General features: G+C 43.8%; 1 protein-coding gene across 6 annotated transcripts in view; it reads right to left on the bottom strand.

The window, feature by feature from the left end:
- Positions 1-4,163: 4,163 nt before the first annotated feature.
- LOC129823709 (collagen alpha-5(IV) chain-like) overlaps positions 4,164-25,680 on the bottom strand; it is a 61,607-nt gene continuing 40,090 nt past the window's right edge. For 3 of the 6 annotated variants that reach the window (XM_055882640.1, XM_055882642.1, XM_055882645.1), the window contains 21 exons: positions 24,845-25,009; positions 23,347-23,433; positions 22,988-23,122; positions 22,691-22,786; positions 17,519-17,611; positions 16,195-16,334; positions 15,763-15,889; positions 14,712-14,792; positions 14,311-14,409; positions 13,996-14,043; positions 13,621-13,803; positions 12,242-12,372; positions 12,032-12,104; positions 11,358-11,432; positions 10,887-11,006; positions 9,954-10,049; positions 9,555-9,764; positions 8,789-8,966; positions 7,949-8,063; positions 5,502-5,674; positions 4,164-4,824 (listed from right to left, as the gene is read on the bottom strand). In XM_055882640.1, the coding sequence (XP_055738615.1) occupies positions 4,725-4,824; positions 5,502-5,674; positions 7,949-8,063; positions 8,789-8,966; positions 9,555-9,764; positions 9,954-10,049; positions 10,887-11,006; positions 11,358-11,432; positions 12,032-12,104; positions 12,242-12,372; positions 13,621-13,803; positions 13,996-14,043; positions 14,311-14,409; positions 14,712-14,792; positions 15,763-15,889; positions 16,195-16,334; positions 17,519-17,611; positions 22,691-22,786; positions 22,988-23,122; positions 23,347-23,433; positions 24,845-25,009 (2,525 nt within the window). In that variant the 3' untranslated portion in view covers positions 4,164-4,724. The remainder of the gene's footprint in view (positions 4,825-5,501; positions 5,675-7,948; positions 8,064-8,788; positions 8,967-9,554; positions 9,765-9,953; positions 10,050-10,886; positions 11,007-11,357; positions 11,433-12,031; positions 12,105-12,241; positions 12,373-13,620; positions 13,804-13,995; positions 14,044-14,310; positions 14,410-14,711; positions 14,793-15,762; positions 15,890-16,194; positions 16,335-17,518; positions 17,612-22,690; positions 22,787-22,987; positions 23,123-23,346; positions 23,434-24,844; positions 25,010-25,680) is intronic. The other 3 variants (XM_055882641.1, XM_055882643.1, XM_055882644.1) reach the window with 3 other exon arrangements.

Below are 25,680 nucleotides of genomic sequence, written 5' to 3'. Positions count from 1 at the left end.
TCCGTGGCATTTCTAACACAACTGCCCATTTATTTCCTTGAGGTCCCCACACGTCCCATTTTTCCTTGAGGCCCACATTATTAGCCAAATAATGATAATTTTGCACAAAAAAAAACATGTAATACAGGCCCACTGTGCTAAAAATGGACCTGCCCCTGGTTGTAGCATATATATATATGTATTCACACAGTAGCCTTAGCTGACCAGTCACTTAGATTATGTTGAATTAAAATGCATGTTTTATGTTGTTATCACAAGCCATTGATAATTCCTATACTTAGAAAGTCATGCTTGGCAAGCCCAAGACACAATAATATGGCTCCTCTTATTGGAGTTCACCTTGAAAGAGAAGAAGGTAGACCCTAAAGGCGCAATCTGCAGTTGATACATATATGTTTTTATTTATAAATTAATGACATGTAACCTACACATTGATTCTTGAAGTTTATAACGTATAAATGCTTCATGAGATTAGTTCAACTCCATCAGAATCTAAAATATAAGCATTGTTTTACTCCAACGTTTGTTAAACAAAGTAAATTTAAACAAACATTGTATATCCTCTAAACATGGTCAAAATTATACTTTTTATAGCATGGACGGTCAGTCCTTGCATCAGTAGCTCTGTGTATGAATTTGACAGTGGTTACATTTTTTCAGGCCCATCCCTCAACTTTTTACAGAAACAGTGGCGGGGAGTCTTTTGTTTTTGTTTCAACTGCAGATTGCCCATTTAAGGGGACAGCGCACAACTTTATTGAATTATATCCTATAGGAGGATCATGTAGCGCTGCTGCCATTAGTCGTCCACTGAGTGGATTAATCCTATTAGTACAGGGGGTAGTAGTGCTCGTCCCTCACAGGTTCATTGCACCTTGCATGGTGTCCACAACGTGTCCACAACGTGTCCACAACGTGTCTAAAGAAGCCTATGGGGCTTCCAGTAAAAGCAGTGTTAGGACGCCATGGACAGCTCCAGTATGTTGACTTTCAACCCCATGGACAGCTCCAGGGTGTTGACATTCAACCCCATGGACAGCTCCAGGGTGTTTACTTTCAACCCCATGGACAGCGCCAGGGTGTTGACCTTCAACCCCATGGACAGCTCCAGTATGTTGACCTTCAACCCCATGGACAGCTCCAGTATGTTGACCTTCAACCCCATGGACAGTGCCAGTATGTTGACCTTCAACCACATGGACAGCTCCAGTGTGTTGAACTTCAGAACCATGGACAGCTCCAGTGTGTTGAACTTCAGAACCATGGACAGCTCCAGTGTGTTGAACTTCAGAACCATGGACAGCTCCAGTGTGTTGAACTTCAGAACCATGGACAGCTCCAGTGTGTTGAACTTCAACCCCATGGACAGCTCCAGTGTGTTGAACTTCAACCCCATGGACAGCTCCAGGGTGTTGAACTTCAGAACCATGGACAGCTCCAGTATGTAGACCTTTATATTTAGGAAATGAGAGGATTCTTGTTATAGGAATTGTGGCTGTGGAAGTTGAACAAAGAGAGAATGTTATATTTCAGGAACAGGATGTTAGTCTCTTACTGAACAGTAAATTGTGATGTAGAATTACATTTTGGAAACAAAACAGTATACTGTGGAAAGTGAATGTAGACTTACAGACGCATGTGTTTTCCCATTAGCTACCGGCTATAGCCAGCTTTCACTAGTACACTGACTGCACACATTCACATCATTTGTTATTTCCATAGGATGTCCTGTCCAGACCTGTTCAAACATAGGATGTCCTGCCCAGACCTGTTCTCTCAGTTCGCTATGAAGGCGGTTTCCCTGCCAACCAAAGTGATGTGTAACCTACTCATGTGTGATAGAATCTTAATGATGTCAGGGCTGTATGATGGAGCTCTTTTATCACTGAATAGTCCATGTCATCTAGATGGTCATTTCAGGTTTACACAAGATCCTAATCAATATCTATCTGGTTTAAGCGAGTTCCACGGTCTGTTTGTAATTAGTCAATAATGTTTCAGTCAATGAGGTTTGCCACATGCTACCATTTTATTTCCAACAACGGTAAACATCAAAGCAAGCTTTCAGTTGTGTTGTTCATGCTCAAGTAATTGGGTCTGACCTCTCATAACAGCATAATGCAGGCTAACGCCAAATACTGTGGTTGGCCATAAAGATCAATGAAGATGATCCGGCAGCCTCAGATCAAAGTTATTCCACTGGAGGGAATGGGATTTAGTGGGCCTGGGGGGTGTATTAACCCACTCATTAACAGTACAGTACCCTGACAGCATGACAAGGAGAGAAGAGACAAGGAGAGACGTGACAAGGAGAGAAGAGACGTGACAAGGAGAGAAGAGACGTGACAAGGAGAGAAGAGACGTGACAAGGAGAGAAGAGACGTGACAAGGAGAGAAGAGACGTGACAAGGAGAGAAGAGACAAGGAGAGAAGAGACAAGGAGAGAAGAGACGTGACAAGGAGAGAAGAGACGTGACAAGGAGAGAAGAGACGTGACAAGGAGAGAAGAGACAAGGAGAGAAGAGACGTGACAAGGAGAGAAGAGACGTGACAAGGAGAGAAGAGACGTGACAAGGAGAGAAGAGACGTGACAAGGAGAGAAGAGACAAGGAGAGAAGAGACGTGACAAGGAGAGAAGAGACGTGACAAGGAGAGAAGAGACGTAACAAGGAGAGAAGAGACGTGACAAGGAGAGAAGAGACAAGGAGAGAAGAGACGTGACAAGGAGAGAAGAGACGTAACAAGGAGAGAAGAGACGTGACAAGGAGAGAAGAGACAAGGAGAGAAGAGACGTGACAAGGAGAGAAGAGACAAGGAGAGAAGAGACGTGACAAGGAGAGAAGAGACGTGACAAGGAGAGAAGAGACGTGACAAGGAGAGAAGAGACGTGACAAGGAGAGAAGAGACAAGGAGAGAAGAGACAAGGAGAGAAGAGACGTGACAAGGAGAGAAGAGACGTAACAAGGAGAGAAGAGACGTGACAAGGAGAGAAGAGACGTGACAAGGAGAGAAGAGACAAGGAGAGAAGAGACGTGACAAGGAGAGAAGAGACGTGACAAGGAGAGAAGAGACAAGGAGAGAAGAGACGTGACAAGGAGAGAAGAGACAAGGAGAGAAGAGACGTGACAAGGAGAGAAGAGACAAGGAGAGAAGAGACGTGACAAGGAGAGAAGAGACAAGGAGAGAAGAGACGTGACAAGGAGAGAAGAGACGTGACAAGGAGAGAAGAGACGTGACAAGGAGAGAAGAGACAAGGAGAGAAGAGACAAGGAGAGAAGAGACGTGACAAGGAGAGAAGAGACGTAACAAGGAGAGAAGAGACGTGACAAGGAGAGAAGAGACGTGACAAGGAGAGAAGAGACGTGACAAGGAGAGAAGAGACGTGACAAGGAGAGAAGAGACGTGACAAGGAGAGAAGAGCCGTGACAAGGAGAGAAGAGACGTGACAAGGAGAGAAGAGACGTGACAAGGAGAGAAGAGACGTGACAAGGAGAAGAGACGTGACAAGGAGAGAAGAGACAAGGAGAGAAGAGACGTGACAAGGAGAGAAGAGACGTGACAAGGAGAGAAGAGACAAGGAGAGAAGAGACGTGACAAGGAGAGAAGAGACGTAACAAGGAGAGAAGAGACGTGACAAGGAGAGAAGAGACAAGGAGAGAAGAGCCGTGACAAGGAGAGAAGAGACAAGGAGAGAAGAGACGTGACAAGGAGAGAAGAGACAAGGAGAGAAGAGACGTGACAAGGAGAGAAGAGACGTGACAAGGAGAGAAGAGACAAGGAGAGAAGAGCCGTGACAAGGAGAGAAGAGACGTGACAAGGAGAGAAGAGACGTGACAAGGAGAGAAGAGACGTGACAAGGAGAGAAGAGACGTGACAAGGAGAGAAGAGACGTGACAAGGAGAGAAGAGACGTGACAAGGAGAGAAGAGACGTGACAGGGAGAGAAGAGACGTTCCATTATTTATGGCAACGAGTATAGTTAGACTTTATTGAGGAACAATGTGCTTACTATGACTGAGATATGTGGTTAGTTGTCTCACCTATCTATCTTCAGATGATTGCACTGACTAAGACGGTCTGGATAAGAACGTTTGCTAAATGACTAAAAGGTAAATGTAAAAATGTTACGGCATTTAGACCTAAACTCAAGTAATTACACAGACGCAACTCTGAGTGAATGTTTATTTGGAATTAATCCAACCATTGTAATACATTTTTTTTTCAAATACACAAAAAAAAATCAAGTTTTTTTTTTTTTGTGAGAGAGCACCTATGTTGAAGGGAACAACCGAGACACATGATCCAATATACATGTTAATAGAGCCAAACACCATAGCTATATACAGTACAGTGCTTGAGACTTTATAAAACCACTTAGTTACATTAAAATCACATGTGTGTGGTCCTCAGTGCAAGTCATGAAGAGCTCAATATAATTACAACCCAGAAGGTGATGTTAACAGTACTTCCAAGGTATCTTAAATAAACATGTCAGTCTTGATTCAGAATAATTCAGCCGTGTCTTTTGGACTGGGAACCATACCCGTTTGCAAATAGTATCTTACATGTTCCAAATATTTTGAGTGATTTCTTGAGCCTAGCTGGACTTGTCTGAAAGAACACCCAATTATAAATACATTAGAATATGATTATTATCATTGTTAAAGTCTCATCCGTCAAAGTAATGGTTAATTTTTTATGCACTGCCTGAGGCTGTACGTGGGGTTATAATGCACTACCATTGCTTCGTGGTTTCCTGCATACGCGGCAGCGACTGATGACATTCTCTAGAAGACGTCCCTTCACCGTCTGGGGCACAGGCTTACTGCACGGGGGGGGGGGGGGGGGGGGGGGGGCACACAGAACAAAGCATCAACGAGTAGGAGTGCTGGTCTAGGATCATGTCCTCCCAGTCCCTACCATTTGATTCATTATGATCTAAAAGGCAAAACTGATCCTAGATCAGGAAAGTATCTACTGTAAGGAAAGTAGGCTCTATTTAGAGTAGTACCATGACCTATGGTTTAGTTCGTAAGGAAAGTAGGCTCTATTTAGAGTAGTACCATGACCTATGGTTTAGTTCAAGCTGACACAGTATTACTGTATACTGTGCTGTAAAATACAGGGTATTATATACCATTATAGTTGACAGATACATCGTAAAACAAATGAAATGAAATCCAACATAGTATAGTTGAGTATAGCATAGAACAAGACAGAATATGATACAGTGTTGATAGATTAGGTTAGGCATAGATAGTTGGACATTTCATGTAGGTTAGAGCTGGGCTAGAACAAAAGTCTGCACACACTTTGCAAGCCTCCATCCCCACCATGCGTGCACACACACACACACACACACACACACACACACACACACACACACACACACACACACACACACACACACACACACACACACACACACACACACACACACACACACACACACACACACACACACACACTGAGAGAATCAGTCTCTGCTGAGATAATTCTAACCTGAACATGTGGTTGGGGTCGAGCAAGGCCAGCCAGAAGCTGTAGGAGTCAGGGAAGTAGTTACAGGTTCCCCGGCCGTGACACTCGATGAAGGGGACCTGGCGGAAGTGTTCTAGACACGAGCCCGGGGAGCCCAGAGGCTGGCCCGACCCCTCAGCACCCGCACCCGTTTGCTGGGAGAAAAGGAAAGAGGTGGTGGAGGAGAGAGGTGGAGAAGAACGTCGGAGGAGAAAGGAGAAGAGAAAAGAGATGAGGAATGGAAAGGAGGAGTGGAGTATAGAAAATGAGGAGAGGTGAGGAGATAGGGAAAAAGAAAGGAGATGACAAGATGGAAAGCGACGGATGGAAAGAAAGCAGGGGTTTGAAGTGGTGAGGGGGAGAGCAGTATAGAGAAGGAGAGTTAGACTGAGTTTTGAATGATGGCACAATGGACTCCGCTCCATACGCTGCTACTATGATATTTAATTCACATCATTATCATTCATTCACATCATTATCATTCATATAATTATCATTCACATCCTTATCATTCACATCCTTATCATTCACACCATTATCATTCACACCATTATCATTCATTCACATCATTATCATTCATTCTCATCATTATCGTTCATTCGCATCATTATCATTCACGCCATTATCGTGCACACCATTATCATTCATTCACATCATTATCATTCACATCATTATCATTCACATCCTTATCATTCACATCCTTATCATTCACATCCTTATCATTCACACCATTATCATTCATTCACATCATTATCATTCATTCACATCATTATCATTCATTCTCGTCATTATCATTCATTCACATCATTATCATTCACTTCACTATCATTCACATCATTGTCAATAATATCATTATCATTATCATTCACATCATTATCATTCATATCAATCGCATTTATCAATTTACACATATACTGTACAGATATTAAACAGTATATATGGATATGTGAAATACAGGGAGCAGATTGTTAGTGGCCTGGTGGAACCAGCCTGATCGCATCATACACCATTCTGTTTCACTTCATGAATCAGTCTGGCCTTTCTCCAATAGATGGCCATTTCCTATAAATTAGAACCAATCAGCATCCTCTCAGAAACAAAAGGTGGCTCTAGGACAAAATACCACGATTAGGCCATCCTCTGATTGGTTGAAGGTGATCCAATCGCAGACAAGTACATTATGAATAATGCCCTTCACTACAGACATATGCACAAAATGTACCAATGAAGAGCAATGCCAGACTGATATGTGAAGTGAAATAGGTCAGGAAGGTTCTACCAGGCTAGGTTGTTACCATGACAAAGGTCAGGAAGGTTCTACCAGGCTAGGTTGTTACCATGACAAAGGTCAGGAAGGTTCTACCAGGCTAGGTTGTTACCATGACAAAGGTCAGGGTGGTTCCACCAGGCTAGGTTGTTACCACGACAAAGGTCAGGATGGTTCCACCAGGCTAGGTTGTTACCATGACAAAGGTCAGGATGGTTCCACCAGGCTAGGTTGTTACCATTACAAAGGTCAGGATGGTTCCACCAGGCTAGGTTGTTACCATGACAAAAGTCAGGATGGTTCCACCAGGCTAGGTTGTTACCATGACAAAGGTCAGGATGGTTCCACCAGGCTAGGTTGTTACCATGACAAAGGTCAGGATGGTTCCACCAGGCTAGGTTGTTACCATGACAAAGGTCAGGATGGTTCTACCAGGCTAGGATGTTACCATGACAAAGGTCAGGATGGTTCTACCAGGCTAGGTTGTTACCATGACAAAGGTCAGGATGGTTCCACCAGGCTAGGTTGTTACCATGACAAAGGTCAGGATGGTTCCACCAGGCTAGGTTGTTACCACGACAAAGGTCAGGGTGGTTCCACCAGGCTAGGTTGTTACCATGACAAAGGTCAGGGTGGTTCCACCAGGCTAGGTTGTTACCATGACAAAGGTCAGGATGGTTCCACCAGGCTAGGATGTTACCATGACAAAGGTCAGGATGGTTCCACCAGGCTAGGTTGTTACCATGACAAAGGTCAGGATGGTTCCACCAGGCTAGGATGTTACCATGACAAAGGTCAGGATGGTTCCACCAGGCTAGGTTGTTACCATGACAAAGGTCAGGATGGTTCTACCAGGCTAGGATGTTACCATGACAAAGGTCAGGATGGTTCTACCAGGCTAGGCTGTTACCATGACAAAGGTCAGGATGGTTCCACCAGGCTAGGTTGTTACCATGACAAAGGTCAGGATGGTTCTACCAGGCTAGGTTGTTACCATGACAAAGGTCAGGATGGTTCCACCAGGCTAGGTTGTTACCATGACAAAGGTCAGGATGGTTCCACCAGGCTAGGTTGTTACCATGACAAAGGTCAGGATGGTTCTACCAGGCTAGGTTGTTACCATGACAAAGGTCAGGATGGTTCCACCAGGCTAGGTTGTTACCATGACAAAGGAGTATCCAGTCCACAGGGATTCCCAGTCACCAGGACAGTCTGGGAGCTGGGCGGTCTGGCTGTGGATGGCCATGGCATTGGAGCTGCCCTCACACACTGAACACCTAATTACACACACACACACACACACACACACACACACACACACACACACACACACACACACACACACACACACACACACACACACACACACACACACACACACACACACACACACACACACACACACACACACACACACACACACACACACAGTGTCATTTCAGTGAAATTCATGTTCCAAAATAAAGAAGATTGCAGACTGCAGAGACTGTATTTTTTGGCCTGCAAGTATGTTTGTGTGTGTTTTAGTGAGTTAGTGTGTGTGTGTATGAGAGAGTTAGTGTGTGTGTGTGTGTATGTGTGTGTGAGAGTTAGTTAGTGTGAGTTAGTGTGTGTGTGTGAGTTAGTGTGTGTGTGAGAGTTAGTTAGTGTGAGTTAGTGTGTGTGTGTGAGTTAGTGTGTGTGTGTGTGTGTGTGAGTTAGTGTGTGTGTGTGTGTGAGTTAGTGTGTGAGTTAGTGTGTGTGTGTGTGTGTGTGTGTGTGTGTGTGTGTGTGTGTGTGTGTGTGTGTGTGTGTGTGTGTGTGTGTGTGTGTGTGTGTGTGTGTGAGTTAGTGTGTGTGTGTGAGTTAGTGTGTGTGTGTGAGTTAGTGTGTGTGTGAGTTAGTGTGTGTGTGTGAGTTAGTGTGTGTGTATGAGTCAGTGTGTGTGTGTGTGTGTGAGTCAGTGTGTGTGTGAATTAGTGTGTGAGTCAGTGTGTGAGTCCTTTCTCTCTGGGCTGTGTACCTGCTGATGTAGCTGCTGATCTCGTCTCCTCTGATCAGGTCCATGCTGCGTGGCATGGGCTTCTCCGTGGACAGCCAATAAGAGTAGTCGTTGCGGGCGGCGTAGCGACAGGTGTTGTCCGTGTCACAGAACAGGAAGGGCATGGTGGAGAAACGAGGCAGGCAGCTGCCCACGGAGCCTGAGGGGACAGTGGTGAGGTCATCAAAGAAGGCTAAACTCTGACACCTATACACCCTCTGACACCTATACACCCTCTGACACCTATACACCCTCTGACACCTATACACCCTCTGACACCTATACACCCTCTGACACCTATACACCCTCTGACACCTATACACCCTCTGACACCTATACACCCTCTGACACCTATACACCCTCTGACACCTATACACCCTCTGACGCCTATACAGCCTCTGACACCTATACACCCTCTGACACCTATACACCCTCTGTCTCTAACATTTGAAATGTTGGTATAAATAATACATCTGTGCATAGTTTATTTTGGTGTTGTGACAGTGTGTGTGTGTGTGCGTGTGTGTGCGTGTGTGTGTGTGTGTGTGTGTGTGTGTGTGTGTGTGTGTGTGTGTGTGTGTGTGTGTGTGTGTGTGTGTGTGTGTGTGTGTGTGTGTGTGTGTGTGTGTGTGTGTGTATGTATGTATGTATGTATGTGTGTGTATGGGTGTGTGAATGTAAAGTCTACCAACTCAAGTGTGTGTTTGTGTCTCAGATGAATTGATTATGCGTCTCCATACTCCATTACCCAGGTCTTGTCCGTGAGCCCTTTTGTTGCCATTGATGAAGAGCAGAGAGTATCCAGAGTAGATGAGGATGGTGCCTTGCGGGCAGTCAGGCACTCTGATGGTCTGGCTGTGTCGGGCCAGCAGGAAACTGTCAGCCAGGCCTGTCGTGTTGCAGCCCCTTGGGCCAAGAGAACCCTTCTGACCCGGAAACCCCTGGAACCCCAACCTCCCTGCCCGAGCAAAAACACTTCCATAACATACATGTTTTCCAACTGTTTGCATCTTGTTCAACAAGGTCAACGTTGTAAAAATGATTTGTTCTAGACAAAGGATTAGAAAAAACATCTACAAAGACGAATGTTACCACTAGAATCACAGACAGGTACACACATTCACATACTGTACATTTGCATAACTACCTGTCAGTCCTGGCGATCCTTTGTCTCCCTTGCGTCCGGGGAAGCCAGGCAAGCCTGGAGGGCTGTGTCCCTGTTGACCCTCAGGGCCTGGGGGCCCTGGCAGGGAGAAGGCAACTTGAATTTAGCAATGGATTTAGACAAAACTAAAGTAGGAGCTACTGAGACCCATTGTGCTAACGTTATCCTGTGGTGCCCGTAGCTAAGACTCATCGTGCTAACGATATCCTGTGGTGCCCGTAGCTAAGACTCATTGTGCTAACGTTAGCCTATGGTGCCCGTAGCTAAGATTCATAGTGCTTTTTATTTTTGTATATGTTTTATTTAACCTTTATTTAACTAGCCAAGTCAGTTAATAAATTCTTATTTACAATGACGGCCTGTGGTGCTCATAGCTAAGACCCATTGTTTTAATGTTAGCATGTGGTACCTGTAGCTAAGACTCATTCTGCTAACGTTAGCATGTGGTGCCTGTAGCTAAGACTCATTCTGCTAACGTTAGCATGTGGTGCCCGTAACTAAGACTCATTCTGCTAACATTAGCATGTGGTGCCTGTAGCTAAGACTCATTGTGCTAACGTTAGCATGTGGTGCCTGTAGCTAAGACTCATTGTGCTAAAGTTAGCATGTGGTGCACGTAACTAAGACTGATTGTGCTATGTTAGCATGAGGTGCCCTTAGCTAAGACTCATTGTGCTAACGTTAGCATGTGGTGCCTGTAGCTAAGACTCATTCTGCTAACGTTAGCATGTGGTGCCCGTAACTAAGACTCATTCTGCTAACGTTAGCATGTGGTGCCCGTAGCTAAGACATGGCATAGCCTTCACTTTTACCCCCATAGAATAGTTCATTAGTAAGAAAGAATATGCCGTTTGGGTGAAATGAATCACGGTGGCCATGTGGCTTGTAGTTCCACATGAAGAAAGAATACAGAACCTGTTAATCCTGGTTGTCCTGACGACCCACTGGGACCTGGAGGTCCCTGTTTACCGGCGTAACCGGGTGGGCCCGGATCCCCCTTTTCGGATCTCACTGTCACGTTAAGCCCCGGACAACCTGTATATGTGCATAAACAAATCTTTGAGTAGGTTTTACTAACTACTAACTACTGTTCAGCGTTGCATTAATTTATTAAATATAGGCTCACTGGTTTTCAGTGTTGAATGTTGAGTGTTTAATGTTGAATTTCCAGTGTTAAATGATGATTGTGTTAATAAATGTTGAGTTGTCTGTTATTTTTAATGTTGAGTGTTAAATGTTGAGCTGTCAGTGTTTAATTTGACAGTGTTAAATATTCAGTTGTCAGTGTTTAATTTGACAGTGTTAAATATTGAGTTGTCAGTGTTTAATTTGACAGTGTTAAATATTGAGTTGTCAGTGTTTAATTTGACAGTGTTAAATATTGACCTGGTGGTCCTGGTTGGCCTTTGGATCCATTTGGTCCTTTCGGGCCAGGGCTATAACTAGGATCACCCATCTCACCTAAAACAACACAGTTCATCAAGAGACACTGAATACACACACACACACACACACACACACACACACACACACACACACACACACACACACACACACACACACACACACACACACACACACACACACACACACACACACACACACACACACACACACACACACACACACACACACACGTGCTTGAACTAGAACCAGCGCCCAGAGTTCTTCATGGACAGGACAAGCGTTTAGAAGAAACTCCTGGCTGTACACATCACTATACTGTAATGCCAGGTTTGGTGTACACATCCCTATACTGCAATGACAGGTTTGGTGTACACATCACTATACTGTAATGCCAGGTTTGGTGTACACATCACTATACTGCAACGACAGGTTTAGTGTACACATCACTATACTGTAATGACAGGTTTAGTGTACACATCACTATACTGCAATGACAGGTTTAGTGTACACATCACTATACTGTAATGCCAGGTTTGGTGTACACATCACTATACTGTAATGACAGGTTTAGTGTACACATCACTATACTGTTATGCCAGGTTTGGTTTTCTGAAGAAAAAAAATTCAGAAGATTGTGGATAAAATAATGTTACCGGGGACTCCTGGGGTTCCAGAGTGACCTGGGGAACCGATTGGTCCTGGAGGTCCAGGGATGGCTCCTGGTCCCTAGGGGGTAAAAAGACTCCATAGACTTAAAATTACACACAGTATTACTTATAACATCTATCTTTTCCAGCATTCAAGGCACGTTCTAACATAAGCAACATTTAGTTAGTCTTGTATTCTTCCGTGGAGTGGCTCACCCGTAGCCCTGGAGGTCCGGGGTCCCCTGTGGGCCCGTCCAAGCCTCTGTCCCCTGGAGCGCCCAGGTCTCCCCTGTCCCCTTTACATTCATAGCCTCCAGGCCCTGGCTTTCCCTGCGGACCCTGCTGTCCTGAGGACAGAAAGACCCCAGTACAAGTCATAATTTCAATGTTTTAATGTAGAATAGCAATCAGGGAGAGGTTGAGTTAGGGTCATAATTTGACTTACTGAGTCAACTAAGTCATTGTGTCATAACGGGGTGGCATAACGGGGTGGCAGGTAGCCTAGTGGTTAGAGCGTTGGACTAGTAAACGAACGGTTGCAAGATCGAATCCCTGATCTGACAAGGTAAAATAATCTGTCGTTCTGCCCCTGAACAAGGCAGTTAACCCACTGTTCCTAGGCCGTCATTGTAAATAAGAATTTGTTATTAACTGACTTGCCTGGTTAAATAAAGGTAAAGAAAAAAACTATTACGTTTCCATTAGTCAGGAATAAGAGTTTGAGTGAATCAAGGACAATTAGGGTTGCAAAATTCTGGGAACGTTCAATAAATTCCCTGGTTTCCAGAAATCCTGGTACTGGGATTTTGGGAAAACCAGGGAATTTAGTGAAAGTTCCTGGAATTTTGCAACCTTAGGGACAATTGTTGATTTAGATCTTGGGATAGTGAGTGTAAAGGCGTCAGCATGCTTCAGTTCCAACTCAGCTAGACGAACCGAACGAGTGTGCTCGCAAACTCCCTTATAAGACTTTCACTTTTTAATTTTTATTATAAAGTGGCAATAGTACTGTTTGTACATTTTGAGACGCCGTAGCCAGTTAACACTTCATATATATTTTTTAATTAATCTAAGATATCTCAACAAATCTGTCATTCATTTTGACATTTTTGCCAATGAAATCTTAGTCACGCAATTTTACATCTAACTAAGATGTTTGGTGCAGTATTTCTCAATTCAAAAATGTGAATGAAAACTAGTTGTCTTTCATTGAATGACAACAAAGACTTTATTGAAGAATCCCTACTGTTGACCAATCATGGACGAAGGGGCTACCAACTTCGGTTACCAACTCCACTTCGGCTACCAACTTCGGCTTGCCTCGACAAAAATGTTGTGTTCCCGGAAAAACTCTTACCGAAGTCCAAAACAAACAAAAACGTCACAAAAAGTATTAGTCTGAGAAGCATGCGGACACCTTCAGCCTTGACTAAAAATAACTTTCATTATTTTCTTCACTATCCAGAAGTAGGTTTTATCTGTGTCTGGGAAACAGGCCTATAGACTTTCAGTAAGAGTCAAGGATAGAGATTGAATTCTGAGTTAAGAGTAGAGTTTGTGTCAGCACTAACTGATACATTTTCAGTTATAGTCACCAGGGCTACCAGGTTTGCCCTGGGGACCAGCATCTCCTTTCAGCCCATTGACACAAACACCACCAGACCCTGGCCTCCCGCGAGAACCCTGGGGTCCTTCGTTGCCTCGGTGGCCCCGATCTCCTGAACACCCTGGGCGCTCCAGAGGAGTGGGGCCAGGGAAACCCACATCTCCCTTTGGACCTACAGGAAATAAATTATAGCCAATCAAATCAGTTCTAGCCATAAACAGAATCAGTGGTAGCTAATTCAATTATCTTTGTTAACAACCAAACAAATGTTAGCCAGATAAATCTCTTTTTATGTTTGTGGCAAGTTATGGTAAGTGTTGTATTTCTGAAGGTATAAGAATAACGGCCTCCATCAGGGAGTCACCTGGCAGTCCATTCTTTCCACGTGGGCCAGGAGTTGATCCCACAATCACTAAAGAGTGAGAAAGACAAGACATGTCTTACATTGCTAGATGATTGCATCTTGTGTTTCAGCACTTCAGTCAACCTCTGATAAGTGCAAACTCACTTTAAGTGCAACAAATTTCAACCAGAGCCAATTCAAGTAGACTATCTTGCTATCTCTGTGTATCTCAACGCTCTGGTTTAGAACAATCTATTGTTTCAGAAATCAACTGTACTACTATCACTAAAAGAACTGCTCTGACAGTTCAAGAAGAAGTCAACGTGTCTTTCTTACGTGTCTCTCCCTTCTGACCAGCAGGTCCAGGAATGCCATCGTAACCCTGGTTACCTTTAGGACCACAGGGACCAGGAGGACCAGGTAACCCCGGTTGTCCTGTGAAAGGGGACATGGTTAGACACCCCAAAAACATGGAGACATACACTACATGGTCAAAAGTATGTGGACACCCCTTCAGTGCCCGACTTCACTAATGCTCTTGTGGCTGAAGTCCTCTCATCAATGTTCCAACATCTAGTGGAAAGAGTGGAGGCTATAGCAGCAAAGGGGGGACCAACTCCATATTAATGCCCATGATTTTTGGAATGAGATGTTCGACGAGCAGGTGTCCACATACTTTTGAACATACTGTATTTTCATTCATATATTTCCTGAATAAACCTTAGTGATGTTCTGACCTGGAGCTCCATGTGACGCAGGGAGTCCTGGGGGGCCTGGGGAACCATCGGTACCTGGTTGGCCGGCAGGACCTTGGGCTCCTGGATCACAGTGAAGAGAGAGAAATAGAGAGAGACAGAAAAAGACAGAGTAAGAGAAATGTACACAATCATCACCATCACCATGGTCATCTATCAAAACAATTATCATAATTAAGGGCCCTGTGTTTTGAACATTCATGACCTGAATTTAACCTTTATCAAACGTTGTTTCATCACTGTCCCCTTTTCTTTTAATGTCAGATGGTCCAGCACCACAAATACAGCACCAATCTCTAGCACCACTTTCCAGCACCACATTCTAGCACCACATTCCAGCACCAATCTCTAGCACCACTTTCCAGCACCACATTCTAGCACCACATTCCAGCACCAATCTCTAGCACCACTTTCCAGCACCACATTCTAGCACCACATTCCAGCACCAATCTCTAGCACCAATCTCCAGCACCACTCTCCAGCACCACATTCCAGCACCAATCTCCAGCACCATTCTCCAGCACCACATTCTAGCACCACATTCCAGCACCACATTCTAGCACCATTCTCCAGCACCACAAATACAGCACCACATTCCAGCACCACATTCCAGCACCACATTCCAGCACCACATTCTAGCACCACATTCCAGCACCACATTCAAGCACCACATTCTAGCACCATTCTCCAGCACCACATTCCAGCACCACATTCTAGCACCACATTCCAGCACCACATTCTAGCACCATTCTCCAGCACCACTCTCCAGCACCACATTCCAGCACCACATTCCAGCACCACATTCCAGCACCACATTCTAGCACCATTCTCCAGCACCACTCTCCAGCACCACATTCCAGCACCATGCTCCAACAACATTCTCTGGCACCACACTCCAGCACCATCCTCAGACAATTGCTTTCATTTTTTGGTCAAATCCTCATTTCTGAAAAGGTTAAAATCGAGGTCATGTGACATTGATAGCCCAAAACACAGTCCTCATCATACTAATCAGTGTTTCAGTGGTAATAACCATGATGTCCATGATGTCCTGGGTCTCCTTTGGCTCCAGAGGGTCCGTGGGAGCCTGGAGGACCTGCGTAACCAGGAGAGCCTTTCATTCCTTTGGAGTCATGTTTGTTATACAAGGCTGGCTCACCCTAGAGAGAGAGGGAAAGAAAGAGAGAAAGAGAAAGAGAGAAAGAGCGAGTGGGACAGAGACAGACAGAGAGACCGACCGGCCGACCGACCGACACAGACAGACAGACAGACAGACAGACAGACAGACAGACAGACAGACAGACAGACAGACAGACAGACAGACAGACAGAGGATAGTGTTATCAGAGTTAGGTAATAGTCATATTGTTGTTAAAATTGTGACGATAGTTTTACAGTATTGTGTTGCACAGTGGCAGTGATTTCAATTGCTGGTAATAGACTGTGGTTCTGTTTGCTGATTGCACCTTCTGTCCAGGTGATCCTGGGAGGCCTGGTTTTGCACAACTGGACTCTCCTTTAGTTCCTTTTGGCCCGCATGGACCGGGCATACCGTCTCGTCCTGGGTCTCCATTGGAACCCGGGCCTCCCTTTATTCCACGGGGACCTACGAAATCACATCCCCACAACTCAATAACAGTAAAAACCTATAATCCATGGAAACGTAAAATCATTTCCAAACAACTCAATAACAGTAAGAACATCATCAATCGGCATTTAATTATTTGAGCCCTTTTCAATATGATAAGTTGTTATACCATGCAGTATGATAAACATACAAGAAGACTATTGAATAGTCAAATGTTGTTGTGCTTGTGTGTGAGTGTATGCGTATCTGTGAGTGTGTGTGTGAGTGTATGCGTATCTGTGAGTGTGTGCTAGGGTTGGGCGCTATCCAGATTTGAATACCTTCATACCGTTCCTGTACCATCCCGGAGTATATACAGTATAACAGTAATACGAGGGGCGCTATTTTTTTCCAAACGTAAAAAATTATAAAATAACCCCCACCCCCCAAAAAAATGCTGGCGCACAAAACCCATTTAGGAAGCAGGGATCGTGATCCAGGAGGGGATTGATTGTCTCTGCCGTAACCAAGAAGATTGATATTGCAAGATAGCCACATAGCTAGCAAGTTTGCAAACCAAATGCATTGCTGGAGTCCTGAGCCGGAGATAATTTATTTGGCACAAATCTTAGATTGTCACGCCCTGACCTGAGATATCTATTTTTTCTTTATATTTTGGTTAGGTCAGGGTGTGACTAGGGTGGGTACGTTGGTTTTTGTATTGTCTAGTTTTTTTTGTATGTCTGGGGTTTTTGAAGGTCTAGGTGATTTGTATGTCTATGGTGGCCTGATATGGTTCCTAATCAGAGGCAGCTGTTTATCGTTGTCTCTGATTTGGGATCATATTTAGGTAGCCATTTTCCCTTTGGTGTTCGTGGGTTCTTGTCTATGTGTAGTTGCCTGTCAGCACTCGTTTTGTATAGCGTCACGTGTCGTTTTGTTATTTTGGTTAGTTTGTTCAGTGTTCATTCTTATTATATTAAACAATGTACGCATACCACGCTGCGCCTTGGTCCGATTCATACGGCGAACGTGACATAGATAGTTAACGTATACTTATAAGAAGTGGCGTAGCATGCACCCTCCAAGCTTCAGGGTACCCCAAACCCAAAAATATATAATTCAAAATAAAATACATTTCATTCCGTCGGTATTGATATACCACCCAAGCCTAGTGTGTCAGTGTGTCATTGTTTGTGTCAGTGTGTCATTGTGTGTGTTACCTGGTAGACCCATGAGCCCCATATTTCCTCTGAGTCCAGATGGGCCTGGTCCTCCTGGGCACAGTCCATCAGCCCCAGGATCACCTGGACAGCCTAACATACACACAATATTAGTGTGCTTTCTGAAAGAAAACTCTAGAATTCCGACAATACTCTTGTTATAAATCAAACTAAACCAGTCACTACTACTACGACTACCACTGCTACTGTTTCTGCTGCTACTGATAGTACTACTACTACGACTACTACTGCTGCTGCTGCTGCTACTACTACTGATACTACTGCTGCTACTGCTACTACTACTACTACTACTACTACTACTACTACTGATACTACTGCTGCTACTGCTACTACTACTACTACTGCTGCTGCTGCTACTACTACTACTACTACTGCTGCTACTACTACTGATACTGCTGCTGCTACTACTACTGATACTACTGCTGCTACTACTGCTGCTACTACTACTACTACTAATACTACTGCTGCTACTACTAATACTACTACTGCTACTACTACTACTACTACTACTACTGCTGCTGCTGCTACTACTACTACTGATACTACTGCTGCTACTGCTACTACTACTACTACTACTGCTGCTGCTGCTACTACTACTACTGCTGCTACTACTACTGATACTGCTGCTGCTACTACTACTGATACTGCTACTACTACTGATACTGCTGCTGCTACTACTACTACTGCTGCTACTACTACTGATACTGCTGCTACTACTACTACTATTACTACTGCTACTACTGCTACTGCTACTGCTATTACTACTGATACTACTGCTGCTACTACTACTACTACTGATACTACTGCTGCTACTACTACTACTACTGATACTACTACTACTGATACTACTACTACTACTGCTGCTGCTGCTGCTACTACTACTGATACTACTGCTGCTGCTACTACTACTACTGATACTACTGCTGCTACTGCTACTACTACTACTACTGCTGCTGCTGCTACTACTACTACTGTGGCTGCTGCTACTACTACTGATACTACTGCTGCTACTACTACTGATACTACTGCTGCTACTACTACTACTACTACTGCTGCTGCTACTACTACTACTGCTGCTGCTGCTGCTACTACTACTACTGATACTACTGCTGCTACTACTACTACTACTGCTACTACTACTACTACTGATACTACTACTACTACTGCTGCTGCTACTACTGCTACTACTACTACTACTACTACTACTGATACTACTGCTACTACTACTACTACTGATACTACTACTACTACTGATACTACTACTACTACTGCTGCTGCTACTACTACTGATACTACTGCTACTACTACTACTACTACTGCTACTGATACTATTACTGCTGCTACTGATACTACTACTGCTGCTGCTACTACTACTACTACTACTACTACTGCTGCTGCTGCTACTGATACTACTACTACTACTACTGCTACTGCTACTACTACTGCTGCTACTGATACTACTACTACTACTACTACTGCTACTGCTACTACTACTGCTGCTGCTGCTGCTACTGATACTACTGCTGCTACTACTACTACTGCTGCTGCTGCTACTGATACTACTGCTGCTACTACTACTACTGCTGCTACTACTACTGATACTACTACTGCTACTACTGCTACTACTACTAATACTACTAGTGCTGCTGCTGCTGCTGCTGCTACTGATACTACCTCTACTGCTGTTACTACTACTACTGCTGCTGATACTGCTGCTACTGATACTACTGCTACTACTACTACTACTGCTGCTGCTGATACTACTACTACTACTACTACTACTGCTGCTGCTGCTACTACTACTGCTGCTACTACTGCTGCTGCTACTGATACTACTACTACTACTACTGTTGCTGCTACTTATACTACTACATCTGCAATAGGTAAGCAGCTTGGTTTGAAGAAATCAACTGTGGAGGCAATTATTTGGAAATGGAAGACATACAAGACCACTGATAATCTCCCTCGATCTGGGGCTCCACGCAAGATCTCACCCCGTGGGGTCAAAATGATCACAAGAACGGTGAGCAAAAATCCCAGAACCACACGGGGGGACCTAGTGAATGACCTGCAGAGAGCTGGGACCAAAGTAACAAAGCCTACCATCAGTAACACACTACGCCGCCAGGGACTCAAATCCTGCAGTGCCAGACGTGTCCCCCTGCTTAAGCCAGTACATGTCCAGGCCCGTCTGAAGTTTGCTAGAGAGCATTTGGATGATCCAGAAGAAGATTGGGAGAATGTCATATGGTCAGATGAAACCAAAATAGAACTTTTTGGTAAAAACTCAACTCGTCATATTTGGAGGACAAAGAATGCTGAGTTGCATCCAAAGAACACCATACCTACTGTGAAGCATGGGGGTGGAAACATCATGCTTTGGGGCTGTTTTTCAGCAAATAGACCAGGATGACTGATCCGTGTAAAGGAAAGAATGAATGTGGCCATGTATCATGAGATTTTGAGTGAAAACATTCCATCAGCAAGGGCATTGAAGATGAATGCCTGGGTCTTTCAGCATGACAATGATCCCAAACACACCACCCGGGCAACGAAGGAGTGGCTTCGTAAGAAGCATTTCAAGGTCCTGGAGTGGCCTAGCCAGTCTCCAGATCTCAACCCCATAGAAAATATTTGGAGGGAGTTGAAAGTCCGTGTTGCCCAGCAACAGCCCCAAAACATCACTGCTCTAGAGGAGATGGGCCAAAATACCAGCAACAGTGTGTGAAAACCTTGTGAAGACTTACAGAAAATGTTTGACCTCTGTCATTGCCAACAAGGGGTGTATAACAAAGTATTGAGATAAACTTTTGTTATTGACCAAATACTTATTTTCCACCATAATTTGCAAATAAATTCATTAAAAATCCTACAATGTGATTTTCTGGATTTTTTTTCCTCATTTTGTCTGTCATAGTTGAAGTGTACCTATGATGAAAATTACAGGCCTCTCTCATCTTTTAAGTGGGAGAACTTGCACAATTGGTGGCTGACTAAATACTTTTTTGCCCCACGGTATATAGCATTCTATTGGTTACAAGAATTTTGTATAATAATTTAAATTGAAAAACTCTACATTTTGAATCCAGCGTCATTATGTGTATCAGAATTCTGCCAAAACAGTACACAGTTACAGTCACTCACCCTTCTAGACAACTTGAAACAGGTCTTGTGTCTTGAAGTCACCTAGGCTAGCTAGTACTAGCCAACTTATTTCGCCAATTAGCTTCAGACGGCCAGTGTGCAACCATGGAAAAGTTGGTTTGACATTGGATAGCTTATCTCTGGGGCTAGTAAGTGAGAAAATATTTTCATGTTGCACATCTTTTAGTTGTCTGATTAAATGCTTTTAGTATTTGTATATGCTTACCCCATTCATAATACACAGACATGCTTACCCCATTCATAATACACAGACATGCTTACCCCATTCATAATACACAGACATGCTTACCCCATTCATAATACACAGGCATGCTTACCCCATTCATAATACACAGGCATGCTTACCCCATTCATAATACACAGGCATGCTTACCCCATTCATAATACACAGGCATGCTTACCCCATTCATAATACACAGGCATGCTTACCTCATCCATAATACACAGGCATGCTTACCCCATTCATAATACACAGGCATGCTTACCCCATTCATAATACACAGGCATGCTTACCCCATTCATAATACACAGGCATGCTTACCTGGAGGAAATTATGATACATGGTAAAGAATGTGTATATATCCGATTGTATATACTGTAACTGTCTTATGGTGAGCAAAAGACAAAAGTTAACGACACAGTCTTGAGGTAGTCAGTCTCAGTCTATTTAGGAGGCCGCAAGGAACTATGAGGAACTATAAGGAACTATGAGGAACTATAAGGAACTATGAGGAACTATAAGGAACTATGAGGAACTATAAGGAACTATGAAGAACTATGAGGAACTACGAGGAACTATGAGGATCTATCAGGAACTATGAGGAACTATAAGGAACTATGAGGAACTATGAGGATCTATCAGGAACTATGAGGAACTACGAGGAACTATGAGGATCTATCAGGAACTATGAGGAACTATGAGAAACTATGAGAAACTATGAAGAACGATGAGGAACTCTCAGGAACTATGAGGAACTATGAGGCACTATGAGGCACTATGAGAAACTATAAGGAACTATGAAGAACGATGAGGAACTCTGAGGAACTATAAGGAACTATGAGGAACTATGATTAACTATAAGGAACTATGAAGAACGATGAGGAACTCTGAGGAACTATAAGGAACTATGAAGAACGTGAAACAACCTTGCTTTTTTTCTATATAGCTGAACTCTTTGTGAACTCTTGTAATTGGTTCTGACTTCTGCAAATCAGGTTCCGGACAATTACCACTCCCACTTGTCCTTGATTGTTATCGTGCCAGGGACAGACTGACCATAGGGTTTATGTAGTTGATTGTTCCCTTGTCCGTCTTCATTCTACTTTAATAAATCGGGTTCAATATCACAATATGAACTCTGTTGTTCTCTGACATTTGCAAATCAGGTCCTGGACAATTAACACCATCCTTTGTATATGTAGTGCTGCGACTTACGAGTAGATGAGATTGTTTATGTAGTGATGTGACTTACGAGTAGATGGGATTGCCCGGGATAGCGATACCATGACAACATCCCCAATATTAGCATGGTTTGCATTTCAGGTCAAAAATCATCCTTAAGTATGTGAAATTGATTGTGCAGCTGAATAAAGTTTCTTTAAGCTGATTTGGATATGACTAGAAATGGTGATATTTATTTATTTAACCTTTATTTAACCAGGCAAGTCAGTTAAGAACAAATTCTTATTTTCAATGACGGCCTAGGAACAGTGGGTTAACTGCCTTGTTAAGGGGCAGAACGACAGATTTTCACCTTGTTAGCTCGGGGATTCGATCTTGCAACTTTTCGGTTACTAGTTCAACGCTCTAACCACTAGGTTACCTGCCGCCGATATCTAGTATCGGCCAGGCTGATATCGGGGATATTGACTTGCACAGGTTTTTTTTTAAACGTTTTTTAAATGCGTTACCACAACTACTATCACTCCAGCAGTCACTACCACGAAGCATGACGTTTCCTTTTCTAGTTTATAATACACACAGACCTCTCGGCCCATTTCCTGGTTCACCGTCCCTCCCATCAATGCCTTTGGGTCCAGGATATCCAGGATGTCCTTGAGCACCATGGAAACCAGGCAGACCTATTGCATAAGAGACAAACAACATGTTAATGTGTTAAATGACCATATCAATCACAATATTTCTAATAGCAATTCTCTTACAACACATAGTCTGAGATTCAAATGGAACTGACCATGGCATTGGGGGGGGGAAATTATCTTCTGCATAAATACCGCACTGCATGTTTGATTGAATTGTTCGCTCATCTCTATGGCGCTCACCACGTTTCCCAGGGTCCCCTGGGGGCCCGTGTATGACTGTATTGGATGATGGTCCACAAGGGCCTGGGGGCCCGTCGCCCCCCACACAGCCTGGTACACCACTGTGACCTTTCTCCCCATCAGGGCCAACCGACCCTGCCCAGAACCACATCCCCCCCAAAATATCATTTAATCTATTGTCATAATTCACACCTTCATCATCATTGTGTAAATCTGACAGTTTATTTGTACGTGTGAGTGTTCTTGCACGTCTGTATGTGTGTGTGTGTGTGTGTGTGTGTGTGTGTGTGTGTGTGTGTGTGTGTGTGTGTGTATGCACGCCCATGTGTGTGTGTCTGTACATGTGTGTGACCTCTGACCTTTGGGACCGGGTGGTCCTTCAGCTCCAGGTGGGCCGTCAGGGCCCGGTCCAGGTCTTCCTTCCTGCCCAGGGTCACCTCTAGGACCTGTAGTAGGTAACATATACAACATCAACTACTGTAGTAGGTAACATATACTACATCAACTACTGTAGTAGGTAACATATACTACATCAACTACTGTAGTAGGTAACATATACAACATCAACTACTGTAGTAGGTAACATATACTACATCAACTATTGTAGTAGGTAACATATACTACATCAACTACTGTAGTAGGTAACATATACAACATCAACTACTGTAGTAGGTAACATATACTACATCAACTACTGTAGTAGGTAACATATACAACATCAACTACTGTAGTAGGTAACATATACTACATCAACTACTGTAGTAGGTAACATATACTACATCAACTACTGTAGTAGGTAACATATACTACATCAACTACTGTAGTAGGTAACATATACTACATCAACTACTGTAGGAGGTAACATATACTACTGTAGGAGGTAACATATACTACATCAACTACTGTAGGAGGTAACATATACTACATCAACTACTGTAGGAGGTAACATATACTACTGTAGGAGGTAACATATACTACATATACTACTGTAGGAGGTAACATATACTACATCAACTACTGTAGTAGGTAACATATACTACATATACTACTGTAGTAGGTAACATATACTACATCAACTACTGTAGGAGGTAACATATACTACAGTAGGAGGTAACATATACTACATATACTACTGTAATATGTAACATATACTACATATACTACTGTAATATGTAACATATACTACATCAACTACTGTAGTAGGTGACATATACTACATATACTATTGTAGGAGGTAACATATACTACATCAACTACTGTAGTAGGTAACATATACTACTGTAGGAGGTAACATATTAAAGTAAAAAAGACATTAACCAAATCCCTGACAAACTCATGGTAATGATACTGGAGCACTCAATATCTTTCCACATTCAATGCAATCAAACTTAATTTATCCCCTTGAGGCAATTCCTACTAGGGCTACGGCGGTGAATCAGACTTATAAAACAAACAGGCATAGACAAGAACATACCTTCATCTGAGACCAGTGTAACTTGGCTAAGCCTTATAATAAGACAGTATACTGTAAGTGATCAACCATGCTTATATCATCTATTACATCTATTACATCTGTCCACTTGAAGTGTTACCAATGTGTTTAGTGTGTCAGTGCTGTTACTGTACCTGGTGTGGAATGTGTCAGTGCTGTTACTGTACCTGGTGTTGAGTGTGTCAGTGCTGTTACTGTACCTGGTGTTGAATGTGTCAGTGATGTTACTGTACCTGGTGTTGAGTGTGTCAGTGCTGTTACTGTACCTGGTGTTGAGTGTGTCAGTGATGTTACTGTACCTGGTGTTGAATGTGTCAGTGATGTTACTGTACCTGGTGTTGAATGTGTCAGTGCTGTTACTGTACCTGCTACACCTGGTAACCCGTCTCTCCCTCTGCCTCCCATCTGTCCAGTCAGGCCCTGCACTCCGGGTCCGGAGGCCCCAGGGGGCCCAGGGTCACCAGCCGGACCTGAACTTCCAAACCCCGGGGCGCCAGGGTCCCCACGCGAACCCATCTCTCCATTAACACCTGGGTAAGAGGGAAAAGTCATAGAGTAGTGGATCAGAGCAAAAGAAAGCAAGGAAAATATGTAAATAGTGAACAGAGGGAAAGGAAGAGAGGGAGAAAAAGAGATGGGAGAGGAAGAGAGAGAGGGAGATGAAGAGAGAGGGAGAGAGAGGAAGAGAGAGGTAGAGAGAGAGGGAGAGGAAGAGAGAGAGAAAGAGAGAGAGAGACGAAGAGAGGGAGAGAGAGAGGGAGAGAGGGAAAGAAAGAGAGAGGGAGAGGAAGATAAAGAGAGGGGGAGCAAGAGAGAGGGATAGAAAGAGAGAGAGGGAGAGGAAGAGAGAGAGGGAGAGGAAGAGAGAGTGGGGGAGAGAGAGGGAGAGAGCGAGGGGGAGAGGAAGAGAGGGAAAGGGAGAGGGGGAGAGAGACGGGGAGAGGAAGAGAGGGAAAGAGAGAAGGAGAGGAAGAGAGAGGGAGAGAAAGAGAGAGAGAGAGAGAAAGAGAGGGAGAGGAAAAGAGGGTGAAAAAGAGAAAGGGAGAGAAAGAGAGAGGGAGAGGAATAGAGAGAGGGAGAGGATGAGAGAGGGAGAGGAATAGAGAGAGGGAGAGGACGAGAGAGGGAGAGAGAGGAAGAGAAGGAATGAGAATGGAGAATGGTAGGAATGAACGAAGAGAGAAAGAGAAAATTATTATGT

Source organism: Salvelinus fontinalis, chromosome 26 (assembly GCF_029448725.1).
Source record: "Salvelinus fontinalis isolate EN_2023a chromosome 26, ASM2944872v1, whole genome shotgun sequence".
In the NCBI taxonomy this organism is placed as follows: domain Eukaryota; kingdom Metazoa; phylum Chordata; class Actinopteri; order Salmoniformes; family Salmonidae; genus Salvelinus; species Salvelinus fontinalis.
The sequence above is the reverse complement of the archived record's forward strand: the minus strand, read 5'-3'. Positions and strand labels throughout refer to the sequence as shown.